Source organism: Somniosus microcephalus, chromosome 14, assembly GCF_052327205.1.
Source record: "Somniosus microcephalus isolate GS21.2 chromosome 14, FLI_Smic_1.0, whole genome shotgun sequence".
Lineage (NCBI taxonomy): Eukaryota > Metazoa > Chordata > Chondrichthyes > Squaliformes > Somniosidae > Somniosus > Somniosus microcephalus.
Window position 1 is genome coordinate 81,218,453 of NC_141000.1, and position 18,733 is coordinate 81,237,185.

General features: G+C 39.3%; 1 protein-coding gene across 3 annotated transcripts in view; it reads right to left on the reverse strand.

Moving 5' to 3' along the window:
- Positions 1–331: 331 nt before the first annotated feature.
- gdap2 (ganglioside induced differentiation associated protein 2) overlaps positions 332–18,733 on the reverse strand; it is a 52,942-nt gene continuing 34,540 nt past the window's right edge. For 2 of the 3 annotated variants that reach the window (XM_086006793.1, XM_086006791.1), the window contains 5 exons: positions 16,491–16,567; positions 13,452–13,591; positions 10,394–10,448; positions 9,035–9,178; positions 332–4,473 (listed from right to left, as the gene is read on the reverse strand). In XM_086006793.1, coding sequence (XP_085862919.1) covers positions 4,426–4,473; positions 9,035–9,178; positions 10,394–10,448; positions 13,452–13,591; positions 16,491–16,567 — 464 coding nt within the window. In that variant the 3' untranslated portion in view covers positions 332–4,425. The remainder of the gene's footprint in view (positions 4,474–9,034; positions 9,179–10,393; positions 10,449–13,451; positions 13,592–16,490; positions 16,568–18,733) is intronic. The other variant, XM_086006792.1, reaches the window with a different exon arrangement.

The window sequence follows — 18,733 nt, forward strand, 5'->3', positions numbered from 1 at the left end:
AGCACCAGTTCAGAGACCTGAAAGCAGGTTGTCTGAATTGTATTTTTGGCCACAAACACAGCATGCAGGTTTTATACTGGTCCATAGGGCCCATCATTCACCAGCTATATAGGGCTTGTAAAAAACAAACTGAATTCCTACTGATTCATCAAACATCAACATTGAATTCAGGTTAGCATTTTAGCTCTGAAAAATCTGAATTCAGTTATCTGAATGCATTTTAAAAAATGTAAGGGTATTCAAACCCAATTTAGAGTAATAATTGTGTAACTAAAGTTAAGCAATTGAGCACGTCTAGACTAAAACCATAAAATAAAAAAGTATGCAAGGGTTTAATTTGATTGGTAACTTTTTATTAACACAAAATAAAATTTCCCTGCCACAAATAGGGCAGTTCTTACAGATTTCAGGATAAACACATTGGTACCCAAATAAAGACGGTGCAAATAAAGTGAAATCAGTTTGAACAAATAACAGAACCAACACATTTTGTACATGAACAAATGTGGACAGCCATGAACTGGATTAGTGTGAGGATTAGTTACAAGCATGACATTTAAGTAAGATACAAGGGAGAATTTTGTGTTTGACAAATCTGTCAGTACTGCGACTGACTTTTGCTTCTATAAAATAAACTTGGCAGCAATATGGTTAGCTGCATAATGCACATCCTGATTGCACAAAGTTTTTTGGCACTAGGTGTAAGCAGTCGGATCAGTTCTTTTCTATATTGCTGTACATGACGGTCCTCCTCCACTGACACCCCCATAAAAAAAGCTGGAAAAGGGACCAAGATTTTTCCAAGTATAATAGATGGGGAAATGGAAGCAGTACTGGTTTTGCTAAGCATACTAAGGGAATATGTCTGCATTGTAAAGCAATAATCAAAATGCCAAATTAAGACCAGTGAAGGAGTTTTTCCCCTATCTGAATCCGAATGGATGAGTTTCAAATTCAAACAGCACTTATTTTGCATAATAGTGAACATTCTTACAATTTTGCTGCTACATTTCAGTTATGTTTTAAGATACTTGCAACTATATTTAACTTGTGACAGAAGGCTGCAGTTGAAACAATTCTCTGCCTTTTATACAAAATGCACATTACACTGCTGATGGCATTGCCACTCAATAATTTGCATAGCACTTGAAGTCTTTGAGTGAGTGAAAGGACATCAGTAACATGTAATGTCAGTCTATGCTTTGAGCAATTGTAAAATTTGACATTCCCTTCCCCCCCCCCCCCCCACCAGGACTCCATTCCCAGTGAGTTTCTTCTCCTCTCCCCCCAAAAAATCTGTTATTCTATAGCAACATTTTTTGATGTTGGAAGCTTTTGTCAAGCAATTGGAAATCAGGGTTTCTATTGCCTTAAAGTTTTGGTTCCCATCACTTAGTGTGTAAGGTAGAACTCTACTTCAGTGTTATCCTCGGGTATATTTCAAAAGTGACGCAATCACATAATTGAGTGAAAAATAAGAAACATTGTAAATATGGGCAAATGTAGACAGCAATTAACGATGAGAGAGAAAACTGGCTACTGACATAGAACTAAAAGATGCAAGGGAGAATTTAGTTTATATACATATTCATTGAGTTTAGTATAGCTTATTTTTGTTTGTAAGGTTGTGCATTGAGAGACTGGTAAATAAAAGGACTAGGAAGTCCAAAAGATGGGTATTTCTCCACTGTTTGCGTCTCACTCCTAATACAAGAAAAGTATGCACCTCAGTTTTTACTAGGGAAAGACCCAGTTCCTTTTAAAATGGGGAAAACTAAAACAAATGCATTTTGGAACCTCTAAATCCCCTGAACTACAAGGATTTAATTTTTGAAAGACACTTTACAAGAATCTCACTCGCATTTTGATACCTCAAAAGAAATGCACACACATCATTTGTACCTCTAAAGCAGACAAGTTTTTAGCCAAATGCCACAATCCTTAGTATAATTGTAGAGATGTTGGCAACATAACTCCGCCAATTAGATTCAAATACAAGTGCTCTTCGACATCAAAGCCAACACATGATCCATTAGCTCTTGGCCAGAGAGACAAGAGGAAGCCCACTCGAAGGAAAAGCTAACACTGGCCATCATGCAAAATCACTATATATTCTATTGGCATGGGTTTTGAAATCTTAGCAATATTTATATATGTCACTTGCTCTTGGGTGAAAGCAACGAGTCATAAGCTCAAACAGTAAATACATAATTAAGCTGCCAACCCAGGAGAACTGGCCACAATTACCCCCCTCCCCCCCCAAAAAGGGGACAGGACCCTAGATTTCATTAAAATTGCTCAGCCCCACAATTGCCTATTTGAAGATTTATGCAAGTTCAGAAAATGTACATGCCAAAAATAAGAATCTAATGGAAATTATATTACAATAAATGTCAAAGTTAAAATATTTAATATATAAAACAGATATAGTAAAATGCTCTTAATTGATTGTGGTGCACTGACTTTATATATATACACACACACACATTTGCAGCTATAGTGTAAACAAAGAAAATTTACAACATGAAGAGGATAAATTGAGCTGTCATGAAGACTGAAAAAAAAACCATAAAGAAAAAATGTTTTGTGCTCAACCAAAGACATTATTTTGAGAGTTTTGGAGCACTAACAAACCAAATAAAAACATGGCCCGGTTACATAAACAATGTGCCCGAACCCTAATTTCAGAGAAGCCTCCTAGTGATATATTTGTACAACAACCATCTCTGTTGAGTTAAGTAGGCAATTGTGTACCAATACAAGTGCCTAATTAACTTGTGTAGCAACTTCCTGCCAGATAGTACCCTGAAAATGTGGCAGAGGACTTTCATCCCACCAGCCAGGGCTGGAACCAAACTGGTCAAAGAGCATCTATCTAGACACATGAAAATTACATTAAGCATTTTAACTGGAATTGTCTAGCATATTTTGATTACATATTATGGCCACTCAACTTAAAGAAAAAATATTTGAAGACAATCTAAATTTCCCCTTTCTAAGTTAGTATGCTTTGCATCAAAAGGCTTAAACTGTTGCATTATGTGATCAAAAAATAATTCTGCAGTGTTTAAATGGAGACAGTCACCCCTTCTGTTCAGTAGCTGCAACTGCAGTTCAACAATCTTTAAAATCTGAGATCTGAAAGCCAGTCACCAATAAATAGTAATTATCTTGAGACTCTCAGCAAAGGCAGTATAATAAAAACAATTATTACACGAGAGCTAATAATTTTGCTGCGAAGTAAAATTATTCAATGCAATTTCAATTAGGAATCTAATCTGGGAAAGATGATCCACAACAAGATGTAAAAACCCAATGGCATTCACCCATGAAAGAATGACCAATGTACAAATCAATTATTTTGGGCAGGAATGACTGCATTAACATGAGGCTTTTCCATTAGTGAAACAACCTTTATAACAGCATCAACAATGAGATTGCCTAAAGATAATCCATGTTGAGGATTTTTGATTGAAGCCTTGTGTTGCATTTACCTAATGCATTAATAAGTTTCTCAAAGCCAAATAAGTGCTTTTGGAGTACACTTTTCAACAAAGGCAAAATAATTCCAATACTCCTGTGTGTCTAACTGCTTATCTGCAGCGTAAACAGGAATCCCCAGTGAGAAAGAGTGGCATATGGAGGTTTGCTTTACTGGATTGAATTCGGAGTGCTAGACATCTGCTGACCTCAATTTTGCAGCAGGTTCACTTCAACTTCAATTGCTTAGGCAGAAACCGAGTACACGAGTTTTTTTTTTATAAACTGGTTACAGATCAGCTCACTTAAATTTTGCCTGAGTATACCTGCATACACAGTCTGAAGTTGTTTAGTTTTTACAAAAGCCCACAAATGACTTAACAGCAAACATCAAGTATTGACATGTAATGGGTCATTGCTAAAAACTAAATTTAAAAAAGTTTTACATCCTGAATGAACAGTCAAAATTATATTATTCATCCTGTACGCAACAGATAAACATTCAGTACCAAAGCTTTATTGTTCAGTTTATGATGTCAGGCACTGATGTAATATAAAGTGTAGATGCAGGATGTCACCTTTAGAACAGAGTTAAGGCCCCCCCCCCCCCCCCCCATACCACTTCCAGGAATTTCCATGATTGAGTGAGAGTTGACTGACAGGCTTTAGACAGTGGATTAATGATCAACAACCCATTAATTATTAGAATTTAAAATACATGATAAGAAATCATTTTTAAATGAAAATAGGAATGCTTTATAAAACCTTAGCATCCCAAAGATAAAGGTTGCTGTCCCTTTGCATTTTGTGACACATACAATAATTTGATTTCTACTCTAAAAACATTTTTAAAAAACTGAGGGAAAAAAGCCTCCTGAATATAAATGTTTATTCATTCGTTTCGGCTATGCAGCTGGATACAGAAACCAATGGCATGCTGGTTCTTCAGAGGTCAGGAGAGGAGGGGCATGAATACTGGTAAGGTCCATTAACCTGTGAACAAAACGTAGGGAGATGGTCATTACACCTGCCTCCGATTTAGAGTTTCTTTCTTCTGCCACCCAATGCATTCTTTAGAAAGACAAGACAGTGCTCAAAAGCCTTTTCCCTTAGTGCACCACCACAAGACACATATATTGCTAAAATACTCCCATTATAATGCACCTGACTGCATGTAGTTCCTATTTATTCAGAAGGGTTATTGCTAAAGTCTCAGTCACACCATCTGATCAAACAACTATACAGGTAGACTACCCTTTATCCGAACTTCCAAAAACCGAAACCCTCTAAAAACCGAAGGTTTTTTCGTTCAGCATAAGTCGTGCGCACGACATGACCAGAGTGGCGCACGACTTACGCCGAGCAGGGCAGAGGGTCACCGAGTTCCCTCCTGGGTAGGAGATTGCAGGCCGAGCCGGGCAGTGAAGGAGGTATACCGGGAGTGTGAACCCAACAATACAGCGGCCCATCCGATAGCTGCAGCGGCCTGTCCGATATTCTTTTCTCCCCGACCCCCCGCCCTTTCGGATAAGGGATAGCGTATCCTTTATCCGCACTTCCGAAAACCGAAATCCTCTGAAAACCGAAAGTGTTTTCGTTCAGCGTAAGTCGTACGCACGACGCCGACCCCCACCCCCGACAAATTTCCCAGTCTTATAAAATACCTTCCGAAATCCGAAATTTTCCAAAAACCGAAACACGGCTGGTCCAGAGGTTTTCGGATAAAGGATAGTCTACCTGTATAAACTTGCCATAGTAATTAGGAACATAAGAATTAGGAGCAGGAGTAGGCCATACAGCCCTTCGCGCCTGCTCCGCCATTCAAAAAGATCATGGCTGATCTTCGACCTCAACTCCACTTTCCCCATATCCCTCAATTCCAAAAATCTCTCAGCCTTGAATATACTCAATGACTCAGCATCCACAGCCCTTTGGGGTGGGAAATTCCAAAGATTCACAACCCTCAGGTGAAGAAATTCCTCCTCATCTCAGTCTTAAATGGCCAACCCCTTATCCTGAGACTATGCCCCCTAGTTCTAGATTCTCTAGCCAGGGGAAAACAACTTCTCAGCATCTACCCTGTCAATCCCCTTCAGTATCTTATATGTTTCAATGAGATCACATTCTTCTAAACTCGAGTATAGGCCCAATCTACTCAATCGCTCCTCATAGGACAACTCTCATCCCAGGGATCATTGCACTGCCTCCAAGGCAAGTATGTCCTTCCTCAGATAAGACGACAAAAACTCTGCAGAGTATTCAAGGGTGTGGTCTCAGCAAAGACCTGAACAATTGTAGTAAGACTTCCTTACTCTTGTACTCCAAACCCCTTGCAATAAAGGCCAACATGCCATTTGCCTTCCTAGTTGCTTGCTGTACCAGAGTGCTAACTTTGTGTTTCCTGTACGACGACACCTAAATCTCTCGGAACACCAACATTTAATAGTTTCTCACCATTTAAAAAATGTTCTGTTTTTCTATTCTTCCTACCAAATTGAATAACCTCACATTATACTCCATCTGCCACCTTATTGCCCACCAGTCTAAATCCCTTTGCAGACTTTGTCCTCCTCACAGCTTAGTTTCCCACCTAGCTTTATATAGTCAGCAAAATTGGATACATTGCACTCAGTCCCTTCATCCAAGTCATCAACATTGATTGTAAATAACGGAGGCCCAAGCACTGATCCATGCTAGTTACAGCCTGCCAACTGGAAAATGACCCATTTATCCGTTTACCAATCCTCTATCCATGCTAATATATTAACCCCAACCCCATGAGCCCTTATCTTGCATAGTAACCTTTTATGTGGCACCTTATTGAATGGAAATCCAAATATACTCCATCCCTTGTTCCATTTTAGTTATCTTGCTAGGTTACATCCTCAAAATAAATTTGTTAAACACTATTTTCCTTTCATAAAACCACATAGAAACCATAATATGATTAGGCAGTCAAAGTGCCCTGTTACAACTTCCTTGATAATGGAGTCCAGCATTTTCCCCGATGACCGAGGTCAGGCCTCTGGCCTGTAGTTCCCCATTTTCTCTCTCCCTCCTTGAATAGCGGGGTTACAATTGTTACCATCCAATCCACTGGGACCGTTTTAGAATCTAGTGAATTTTGGAAGATCACAACCAATGCATCCACCATCTCTGCAGCCACCTCTTATGGCCTATGTCCTAGGGTTCTCAGGTCCAGGGGATTTGTCAGCTTTTAGCCCCATTAGTTTCTCAAGTACTTTTTCTCTACTGATATTAATTACTTCTTAAGTTCCTCACTCTCATTAGCCCCTTGGTTCCCCACTAGTTTTGGTATGCTTTTTGTGTCTCTACTGTGTAGATACAAAATATTTGTTTAAAGCCTCTGCCATTTCCTTATTCCCCATTATAATTTCACCTGTCTCAGTCTCTATGGGACCGAGTTAGTTTTGCTACTCTTCCTTTTTACATACTTGTAGAAGCTCTTACAATCGGTTTTTATAATTGCCAGTTTTGTGGTAACTAGAGTTACTGGACAACAAAATTACAATAGATTCTTTGCATTTGCAAGGTTTTTTCTTTCCACTTTAATTTGAATACATCTAGGATTGTCACAGCTCCTAGAAAACCCTCAAGAAGCATTTGTTCTATAGAAAGAACACTTTTTCTATCAAGATTTTTAAGCCAACAGTACCCATGCTGTTGTTTAATCAATAGTTCATATTCTGCACAAGCAACTCATTTTTCAGTCCACCATTCTCCTTCAGGCAAATTGCCAGACCAGGCAGTGGCAGCCCAGCAACACACCAGCTCTAGGGATAGGTTTACACAAAATTACTCAGTGAAACCTAGGTTTTCTAGGAACATCAAGCTTAACTGGGTTAGTCTTAGATTAGAGTACGGCAGTGTCATGGTTATGTTACTGGACTAGTAATCCAGAGGCCTGGGCTAAAATAGAGAGAATAGGAGTTCAAATCCTACCCTGGCAGTTTGAGAATTTGAATTCAGTTTAAACAAAAATCATGGAAATAAAAAGCAGGTATCAGTAAAAAGTGACCATGAAGCTGTCGGATTATCGTAAAAGCCCAACCCTAATGTCCTTTAGGGAATGAAACCACACTCACTGGTTTAAGCTTGTATGTGACTGCAGTTCCACACCAATGTGGTTGGCTCTTAACTGCCCTCTGATGTAGTCTAGCAAGCCACTCCGTTGTATCAAACCATTATTTCAAGGCAACTAGGGGTGGGCAACAAAGGTCAGCCTTGCCAATGACACCCAATTCCAAAAATGAATTAAAAAAATATGATCTTGACATCTGTTCGATTCTACTTCTAGATACGAGAAAGCCAGTCTATAATTGGAAAATTGCAAAGCTTGATTAATGCTTAATTTCTTCCCAGGAAATTTGAGCGAAGATATGCAGTTAGAAAATAATGGACAGAATATGACCCCAAAACCAGTTAAAAACCCCCAGAAAAATACTATTACCCCTTACGATAAAATGGAGTTGGACTAATCCAATCATAAATGAATGACTAATTCAAATGGGCAGACTGCAATGCCCAAAATAATGGTAAAAGTCCCAAAATGCCATGGAATAAAAAACTGAATGAAGTATTCAGTCACTGCAAACCAGTTGCCCTGATTATGCAAATTCAAAGCTAAATTCTGGCGATGGTTTAATTCTATTCTATCATTTTTAAATTAGTTTTATTTAAAACAGGTCATTCAGAAGCAGCAATATAGTGATGTTGACTATGATTTGTCTCATCGTGAGCTTATAGATTAATACTGAATAGCAAATCTTCTTCAAAACTTTAGTCTGGCCTGGAGTCGCCACCAGCAACGCTGGAAGTTTTGTAGTGGAGCAATGGGACGCCCAGCAGAGAGACTAGAAGTTTGAGTCCCTGCCTCAACTGAAATTGGACTCGCTTTCTCTCCGATGGGTGGATGGGGGTGACGGGAAGAGGCGGTGTGGTGTTATAGCAGTCACTGTGCTGGACATGCAAGTGAGCTAAGAGACAGCTATTAACCCAGGATGCTTCCTTTTTAATTGGTAATGCAAATTCAGCTCCCTCACACTGAAGTTCAGGAACTTCACCACACCAGTTTCTCAGATGCCCTCCTTTGATAACTTGCCACTTTACTCCACTATAGAGAGTGATGAGACACAAGTGCTTATTTCCATATGCCAAGTTTCTGGTAAGGAGGCACTGGACACAGACTAAGGTGGGACATGGATGAAGTAAAAAGGCAGAGGACACCTGCAGGTTGGCTCACAGAAGGACAGTCCTTTTATTTCCCACCAACTTCGACCAGTGCTTCTGACACATCACCTATGTAGCACAAAAGTCCCCTAGCTAAATTGAGATTACCAAACTGAAGCTCACAAGTGGGGAAAAAAAAAAAAGCAAATGCGGAAGGGTCTGGAATTAGACAACTGATTTTCAAATTCTGAAAAAGAATTGAACATCCACAAAGAAACAATTTTAATAATTGGCATTTCAGATTAAAATGCAATACTACTTTTTCTAAGAAAAAAGTTTAAACAGGAGTAATCTGTTGATTTACCCTAGCATCGTACTCCAATACAAAGGGCGGAATGTCAATCTGCTCTGGGGAAATGAGAGCAAACAGCTGAGGGAGGGTCTCAACATGGTGAACTTTGTCCTTTAACCCCGAGACAGAAAAGGTTGTGAATATCCAGGTCATCACCTAGGTAAGCAGGAACATAAAGTGAGCCAGGAGTTTGAACACTCAAATTTGTTTTTAATTATACTTTAGTCAGATTAACAATTATACTGGAAATAGATTGTAGTGGTATCATTCTGATGTTTATTTTATTCTGCAAAGTTCTACTGGAGCCTTAAAACATTTGAAAGTGGTACACAGTGCACGCAATTAAACAGTGGAAAGGTAAATGAGCAACAATTTTTCGTTAAAAGGTATTTCTCTATTAATTGTCTTGGAACAATTAGCTTCTGGAGGTTGTCAAGTGTACTTGCAGCCCTTCCTATTTTGTCATGTTTTTAATGCATAGATTGACCTAATTTTAGTGATACCATAAATTTCCAGGGTTTAGGCTTTCAAGTGGCTAAAAAGCTAGCTTCAGCAGCTGCTTTTCAGCCATATTGAATTTTTGGAAGTTGCCGTGGGAGCCAGGAGCAAGAAAACAAGGCAAGTCAAGCATTTTTTTTTTTTTTAAATATATAAACAAAAAGGAAAAAGTAAAGCAAAGATAGATTAGATTGTACTTTAAAAGGTTAAAAATATAACTAGGACAAAGAATTGGGGAGAGAAAAAGTAGACAGGATAAGCAGGATTTAGTAAATTGACAATTTAAAAATCCAAACTAAAAGAGCATACTGCTCTTCTGTAGCAATAGGTCATTCACTTGTGCAGCCAACTTACCAAGATGCAAAGCAGTTTTTTGGAATGACAAGTGACAAATTAGACAAACATTTGGGATAAGAATGTCCTCCTTACTGGTCATTAGGGCTCCTAAATTTACCAACTTCTCATTTAGTTAGAGAAGTTTATTGATTTATTGGAAATTACCATTTGGGAACCATGCCAAAGTAAAAGCATTAATCAGAAATATGTAAACTGAGATAGAGAACATTCTGTTGACTAAATATTCTTACTACAATTTGTAGATACTACACTATGAATTTTCTGCTCCCATGGAGTTCATATGTTTGAAATGTGTAAGAGTTATCAATGACTAAATAATATAACTTGAGACTTTTGTCGACAGTGCAATGTATATTAAAATTGATGTCTTGCAAAACAAATGCAGTAAATACTGTGCTACTGCTCATTTTGTAACTTCAGTTTTTTCTAATTTTGGATTCTACCATAGGTGTTCTCTAATTTGTCACATCTCCCAGTATAGTATCACTGGCAAGTCCAGTACACAAAAACCCATACCTTAGACCGAAATGTTGGATGTACAAAGTAAAATGCCTTCATGTTTTTCTTGTACCTGCAGAAAATAAAGGGAAACATTTTACATCAAGAAGCTTCCAACCCCTACATCTTTGCTCCCTCTGAAGGTTGACTTATTTAGCACAGTTTGAAAAAGTCTATGATGTGGACTTCTCCATAAAAAAATCAATTTCTCTCTGTACCAATAGCAGCAGTCACAGTTTTAGCATACAGGACAACCTGGCTAATTTCTTCTACAAGACAGGTCATCTGGGGCACCGGCCAGGAACTAATTAAACTCATCACAAACATGGCATTACAAATGTCAATCACCATTCTACCATGCATCTCTATACCTCTATGGTACAGATTTTAAACCAAAGTTAATGATGCATTTACAAAAAACTCATTACATTTTATATAAAAATACTTAGATGAATTTCCAAGAAAACACTGCTCAAATCATTGAAATCCACTCGAGAAATTGCTTTGGTGCCATTCGATTTCCTTAACCAGATGATTCAATTAAGCAAAACTAGCTCTAATCATTTAACATATGTAGCTAGCTATCTATTTACTGACTCTCCATTGCAAAAATCTGAAGACTACAAGAGGCCACAGCCAGAAGATCGTTACAAGGTTGTTTTATAGTTCTGTGTTTGCACGGTAAGGTTTGTTTGTTAATTGCCAGCAGTCTGTTACTGCGCAGTTGGTCAAGTGAGAAAACAAGCCAGGAAGTCTGGTATTGCCCATGAAGTGAAACAATGAGTGCAAAAAGACAAATACAAAAAACAATACCCAGTTATTGAGAAACAAAGAAATGTAAAGGTGTTGCTATAATTATTAACTGGACTTGAAGACTGATATTAATCACTGCATTGGGTGTCCTGATAACAGGGAGACCATCAGTGCAGAATTTGAAACTGGATTGTATGGAGGGAAGGTGGGGGGAGGGGGGGGGGGGAAAAGGAGGAAAGAGGGGGGCTGGAGAAAGAAGGGAAGATTCTTTATAATAGGAGAAAATATTACAGCATAATGGAACAGATTCATTTTAATTCTGAAACCTCAAGTGATTCCCTTAAACTGACTATTGTACAGCAGGGGGATACATTTTTAAATGAAGTGATTTGATAGTACAATTATTTACAAATTTTAGTGTGGAAATTTCATTGATTGAATCTGATCCTGCAACTACCTTGATGTGTAGTCACTGCCCTTATTTCTGTAGCCGCGATACAAGAATATATTTTGTTTCATTTTGAACTATTTTCTGCAAACTAAAAAAAGTCTTCACTGCTAAAGCACACGTTTTTAAAAACTATATTTTTCCTACAATGACTCCTTGCGAAAAGAGATGTTAAATGGAGAGCGAGCATAATTCTGTAAATCAAATACCTGAATAGTCACATCTTGGAAGTCAAACATTACTCAAACTGGTCAACTATTTCATGAGAATTGCTAGAGCTTCTGCATTTACAATCAATAAACTACAAAATAACTATAAAAGTGAATTACATTTAATTTAACTGAAATATTAATGTCACATACTGCTTTAGCTTTATCCTATACCTTTAATCTAACTTTCTTCCAACCACTCTTTCCTCTACAAGATTCATGAACATGTCACCTCCCAAATCCGTGCCCATCTATCCTGCAACACCATTTTAAAACCTCTCCAATCAGGTTTCCACCCCTGCCACAGCACAAAGGCCCTAATCAGTGTCACAAATGACATCACCAGTGACTGACGATGGTGCGCTATACCTCCTCGACCTCTCTGCAGCCTTTGACGTTGTTGATCATACCATCCTCCTCCAATACCTCTTGTTCAGCTCAGTGGGATTGCTTTCGCTTGGTTCCACTCTTATCTATCCAATCATAGCCAGAGTATCTCCGGCAATGGCTTCTCTTCCTGCCCCCACACCGTTACCTTTGGAGTCCTCAAGTATCCATCCTAGTCCCCTCCTCCTCTTCTCCTTGGGATATCATCCGCAGACATGGAGTACACCAATGACACTTGGCTCTACTTCTGCACCACCTCCCTTGACCCCTCCACTCCAATGTATGTTGTCAGACTGCTTGTCCGACATCCAGTCTTGAAAGTCACAATTTCCTCCAGCTAAAACATCGGGAAGATCGAGGCCATCATCTTCAGCCAGTCAGAAACTCTGTACCCTCATCACTGATTCCATCTCCCTCTTCAGCCACTGTCCGAGGCTCAGACGGTTTATAACCTCAGCGTCACACTCGGTATCCCGAGTTGAGCTTCCAATTCCCATATCTTCTCCATCACAAGGACTAGCTATTTTGACCTGCATAACATCACCTGCCTTTGCCCCATCTCAGCCCATTTGCCAAAACCCTCATCCAGGTCTTTGTCACCTCCAGACTCGATTATTCCAATGCTCTCCTAGCCAGTCTTCCATTTTCTATAAACATCAACTCATCCAAAATGCTGCTGCCAGTATCCTATCCCACATCAAGTTGCACTCATCCATCACCTGTGCTTGCTGACCTACATTGGCTTCTGGTTCCCCCAATGGTTCAAATTTAAATTCTCACTTCACATTCAAGTCTCTTCATGGCCTTGCACCTCCTCATCTCTAACCTCCTTCAGTCTTCCATTCACCCAGTGCGGTTTGTGTCTCTCTGGCCTCTTGTGCATTCCCCAACTTCTTCCCCACCATTGATGACTGCACTTTCAGCCGTCTACATCCTACGCTCTAGAGTTCCTCCCTAAACCCGTCTGCTTCACCATTTCCCTCTCCTGTTTGAAGACCCTCCTTAAAACTCACCTTTTCCTTCCTCCCAAAAAACAAAAGTATTTTGCATTTTATTGTGCTATGGGCACTTTTTTACTGAATAAACTATGGCGAAAGCTGTTAAACATCTTTTCATTTCATGTGTTATTAGAAATCAGGAAACGTGGAAAATCAGAGAAATGGGATTAGAGTTCCAATTTGAAGAGCTAGCACTGGCACGATGGGGTGAATATCTTCCTTCTGTGCAGTAACTTCAATTATGTGAACTAGGAAAACATGCAAAATGGGCACAAACTTACTTTACATCAACTGTGTCATACAACTTCTTGAGAAATTCTGAGTCTGGATGATTGTGGTCACTGGTCAGAGTATGAAAGTATACCATAACGAACTCTCTTGCAGCAATGTGGTCCATAATATGGATAAAATACAGGAGAGCCTAAAAACATTAATAATTACAACCTACAGTTTAATCGTTCAGTCACATTTTCATTGCTCTTGGCTATTCAAAAGATTACACAGCTTTTTCTTTGTCGCTTTCAAGCAGCCAGTTTGAAAACAAATTTAAGTGGTGATGGATGAAAGGAGATAGAAGAGGAAAGTGAACTACTGAAGCCACGTAGCAAGTATTTGAAGACCAATTTAGCAACATAGTGAATAAATTGGATGATAAAATGGAGTCACTCAGGAGTTCAGTGAGTTACTAATCTCAGCCAGATCATCAAGAAACAGTGGCATGTGGGGCAAGGTACAGCCCCAAGTGCTATTCATGCGTTTCCTAGCACACAAGTTTTCAAACTAGGTTTGAAGAGGGCATTCCCTGGGGATAAGCAAGGTCATCAGATTTATGTCTGTACCATGAGAACAGTGTCTTGAAATTCTGTATTCTACAATTTCTGTATTTTTTAAAAACATATCAGTAGGTTAATTCTGTTGCAATATACCAAGAAAATAAATCTAATGATAGCATTTTTGAAAGAGACTCTTTCTTTTAAAAATGAGGACAGTGGCTCCCTAGATATTTCTAGTGGATTCTACACAAACTTTTCTAAATGTAACACTGCATTAACAAGAGGTTTGGAAGGCCAACTATCCAACCACTCCCCACTCCAAGCCTGGGAACAGTGTGCAACAAACACATTTATTTCTTTGGGGATTGATGGAGGGGTGAGGGAGAAGAAAAAAAGATAAATACACTAGTTCCACAAGGAAAGAAATGATTTACTTCACTGACATGGCATTGTGAAATAGCTACTGATAGAGAAGAGGAAGAGATCCATATTTTGAGACTAGCCTGATGAAACTGTCCTTACCCAGGTAGGACAATAAGTAGAATCTGCTGCAAAATAGGTTTAGATTACCATGGTGGTAAGCCTGCATTTATGGATACATATACACATCTTCCAATATACCCATTTATGAAGAAATAAATTAGTATTAGTAAATAAATAGTACTGAGAAATTAATGGGACTGAAAGCCAATAAATCCCCTGGACCCGATGGCCTACATCCTAGGGTTTTGAAAGAGGTGGCTATAGAGATAGTGGATGCATTGGTTGTCAATTTCCAAAATTCCATAGATTCTAGAACAGTTCCCACAGATTGGAAGATAGCAAATGTAACCCCACTATTTAAGGAGGGAGGGAGAAAACAGGGAACTAAAGACCAGTTAGCCTAATATCAATTGTAGGGAAAATGCTAGAATCTATTATTAAGGACGTGGTAACAGGGCGCTTAAATAATAGGATTGGGCAGAATCACAGATTTATGAAAGGGAAATCATGTTTGACAAGTCTGTTAAGAGTTTTGAGAGGTTGTAATAGATAAGGGGGAAACCAGTGGATGTGGTATATTTGGATTTTCAGAAGGCATTCGATAAAGGTGCCACACAAGAGGTCATTAAACAAAATTAGGGCTCATGGGATTGGGGGGGGGGGGGGGGGGGGTAAATATGCTAGCATGGATTGAGGATTGGTTAACAGACAGAAAACAGAGCAGGAATAAATGGGTCATTTTCAGATTGACAGGCTGTAACTAGTGGGGTACTGCAAGGATCAGTGCTTGGGCCTCAGCTATTCACAATCTACATCAATGATTTGGATGAGGGGACCAAATGTAATATATTCAAGTTTGCTGATGATACAAAGCTGGGTGGGATTGTAAACTGTGAGGATGCAGCAAAGGGGCTTCAAGGGGATATTGACAAGCTAAGTGAGCGGGCAAGAACATGGCAAATGGAATATAATGGAGAAATGTGAAGTTATTCACTTTGGTAGGAAAAATAGAAAAGCAGAGTATTTTTTAAATGGAGAGAGATTGGGAAATGTTGGTGTTCAGAGGGACCTGGGTGTCCTTGTACACAAATCACTGAAAGTTAACATGCAGGTACAGCAAGCAATTAGGAAAGCAAATGGTATGTTGGCTTTTATTACAAGTGGATTTGAGTATAAGAGTAACGTCTTACTGTAATTATATAGGGCCCTGGTGAAACCACACCTGGAGTACTGTGTACAGTTTTGGTCTCCTTACTGAAGTAAGGATATACTTGCCATAGAGGGAGTGCAACAAAGGTTCACCAGACTGATTCCTGGGATGAGGGAATTGTCCTATGAGGAGTGATTGAGTAGACTAGGCCTATATTCGCTAGAGTTTAGAAGAATGAGGTGTGATCTCATTGAAACATACAAATTTCTTACAGGGCTCGACAGGGTAGATGCAGGGAGGATGTTTCCCCTGGCTGGGGAGTCGAGAACCAGGGGTCACAGTCTCAGAATAAAGGGGTTGGCCATTTAGGACTGTGATGAGGAGAAATTTCTTCACTCAGAGGGTGGTGAATTTTTGGAATTCTCTACCCCAAAGGGCCATGGAGGCTCAGTCGTTGAGTATATTAAAGACAGAGAGCGATAGATTGAGATATTAAGGGAATCAAGGGATATGGGGATAGTGCAGGAAAGTGGAATTGAGGTAGATGATCAGCCATGATCTTATTGAATGGCAGAGCAGGCTCGAGGGGCCAAATGGCCTACTCCAATTTCTTACATTCTTATGGCTGGAATATTTAAGGAATCATTATGAAGTTTAAACAAAACTAATGAAACTTAAGTTATTGAGCCACTGAATCAGATTTTTTGAATCTATGGTTTTCAGCATCCTCATTCTCTACAGATGCTCCATTTCTGTTGGAGAGTTGTGCTAAAAGTTACTTTAGCAGGAGGGAGGGAGAGAGAGCTGGTGTTGAAAAGTGTTCAACTATGGTGAAACTTAATATTGTGCTGATATTGTAGCAAGTAAAAGTTTTTTTTTAAGTCAATATAGTCAACATTTTCAGCAAATCTTACCTTATCTGGATCTATTAGTGTTACAGGAATATTCCTTCCCACTATCACCACCACTGTACAACCACTTTTATCATATCCTGCAACAAACACAAATCACTCAGGCTATTTGGAGTGCACATTACAAGCTTGTTAGAGAAGGTTTTCTGCTTTTAAACAAAGTAGCAGAACTACACTTGGAGGGAATAAAATTGCTAATGCTGAAAACGTGAAAACAATGTAACAGCAGGTTTCTCAATATCTGTCTTTTTTTCCCTTTTCACAGGTTAGTATTTTAGGTGCAAAATCCTTCCTCGCAAAGGGTCTTAAACCTAACAAGTTAACTTTTCTTTTCCCTTCACAGATGACTGGTCTGCTGCATATTTCCAGCATTTAAAAAAAAAAAAAAAAAAAAAAAATTTTTAAATAGCAGAACTATAAATGACATGAATGCTTATAGCCCTTTCCAAATACACTTGGAAAAAGGTTAAAATTCACTTGTTAAATATAAAAAGACAAGTTATCCTTTTTCCATTTACTAGAAAATCTGAGCGAGTGAGCGAGCGCCTGGAAGCTGTCTAGGTGAGTACTGCTGGAAAATGCACTTGGGTTAACCGGTTGGGATAAAATCAGAATTGGGCTCAAGTGCCCGAGCCAAACCCTCAACACTCACTATCCAGGCTCACACTGGAAGAATGGCCCTTAGGCAAGTACCAAGGACTCTCAGGGATGGGGAAACCATATGCAGCTTGCAGCACTAACTGAAGAGATGAGGAGAAAGAAAAAGCTGGAGAAAAAAAAAATCCGATTTTCCAGGAACTGATAAATTAGACTCAACACAAAGTATGTTTTATCTGTAGTTGGATTACTACCATTAAGGGCTGTAAACAGTGTGAAATCACTGTCAACTTTGGAGAGGAAAATATTGTCATCTTGGCTACAAGGAACTAGCCACGCCACAGAAATAGCAAGTAAACAGGATCGGCAAAATGGTAAAATCCAGAATAACTAATTTTCCTATGACAGAATTCAGTGGTGTGGTAAATGACCTCTGCAAAGATTTATTACTTCCCTCTTCATCATTCTTTCAAGTCTGATTGCGACAGTACTGGGATCAGCCAGGTTCCTGATTTCAGTCATGCCACTGTGGGAAGCAGCAAGAGGCGATCACACACTTTTCTACATCAAAAGCAAATCACCATGCTACCATTTTATGAAGAGGGGAAAAGGGAAGAGTTGGAGAGAGGAAAAACAGAGCGAATGCATGGGGGAGGAGGTGGTGCAGCAGGGAAAGTGGGAGGAGTTTGAGCAGGAGCAAATTGATCCTCTCTAGGTTTCTGAATCATTCTCTCCTGTACCTTCACGTAGTATAACTGGACAAATAATCTTCGAGACTCAACAGCATTGGCCTGGAATTTGCAGTCAGTGGCAAGGCGACGGCGCTTGCCACTGACCTCTAAGAAAGCTGCTACAAAGATCAAGTGAACTCTGGTGTGAATTTCAGCTCTCCCGACATTTGCTTGAATCTAGCGCCAAAATCTTCAGCATCCAGCAAGATGTCATCAAGCAGGCTGAGCAGCCAATCATACTGAAGAATTCACAGACAGCAAATCAGGAAGTAAAATGCAGATTCTAATTGATTTTTTATAAATTTTAGAGCGCAAAATAAAGGTTGGGGATTAAGTTAGCTGAAATATTACATAAACTTTGTAAAAAAAAAAAAAAAAAAAATTTTGAAAACCATGTACAGGAAACTCTGGTATCTGGCACCAATGGGACCGGGATGAGCCGGTTGATTAAAAATTCCGGATGACGGAGAGGGTTATCTACCGAGGCTATTTTTAACAAAGAGTCAGACTCCTGTTATTGAGGTGTTTGGACTTCCGGCAGCACCACGAAGCCGAGTAGTGAGAGTTTGGAGAACTACCCCCACTGACTAACTCGGCCACCGTGGGAGACTTGGACTCGGCAACATTTCCGGTTATGGAGGTGTTTTCGGAGTATGAATTTTGCCGGTTAAGAGAATTCCGGATATTTAGGTGCCGTTTAAACGAGAGTTTCCTGTAATTCGTAATTATATTAATGGAAAAAATTGACATTTCACAAATAAAATTAGTTTTTCAGGGCCAGAACAGTTGTTCAGCAGTCAATACAGCATTAAAAACCCAACAAGGCTCAACTTTCTCCAGGGACCGGGGGGGGGGCACAGTTTAACAGTGACATACCAGCAAATTAGAAGTTTGCCAGGAGCTGTGATTTGAATTGAT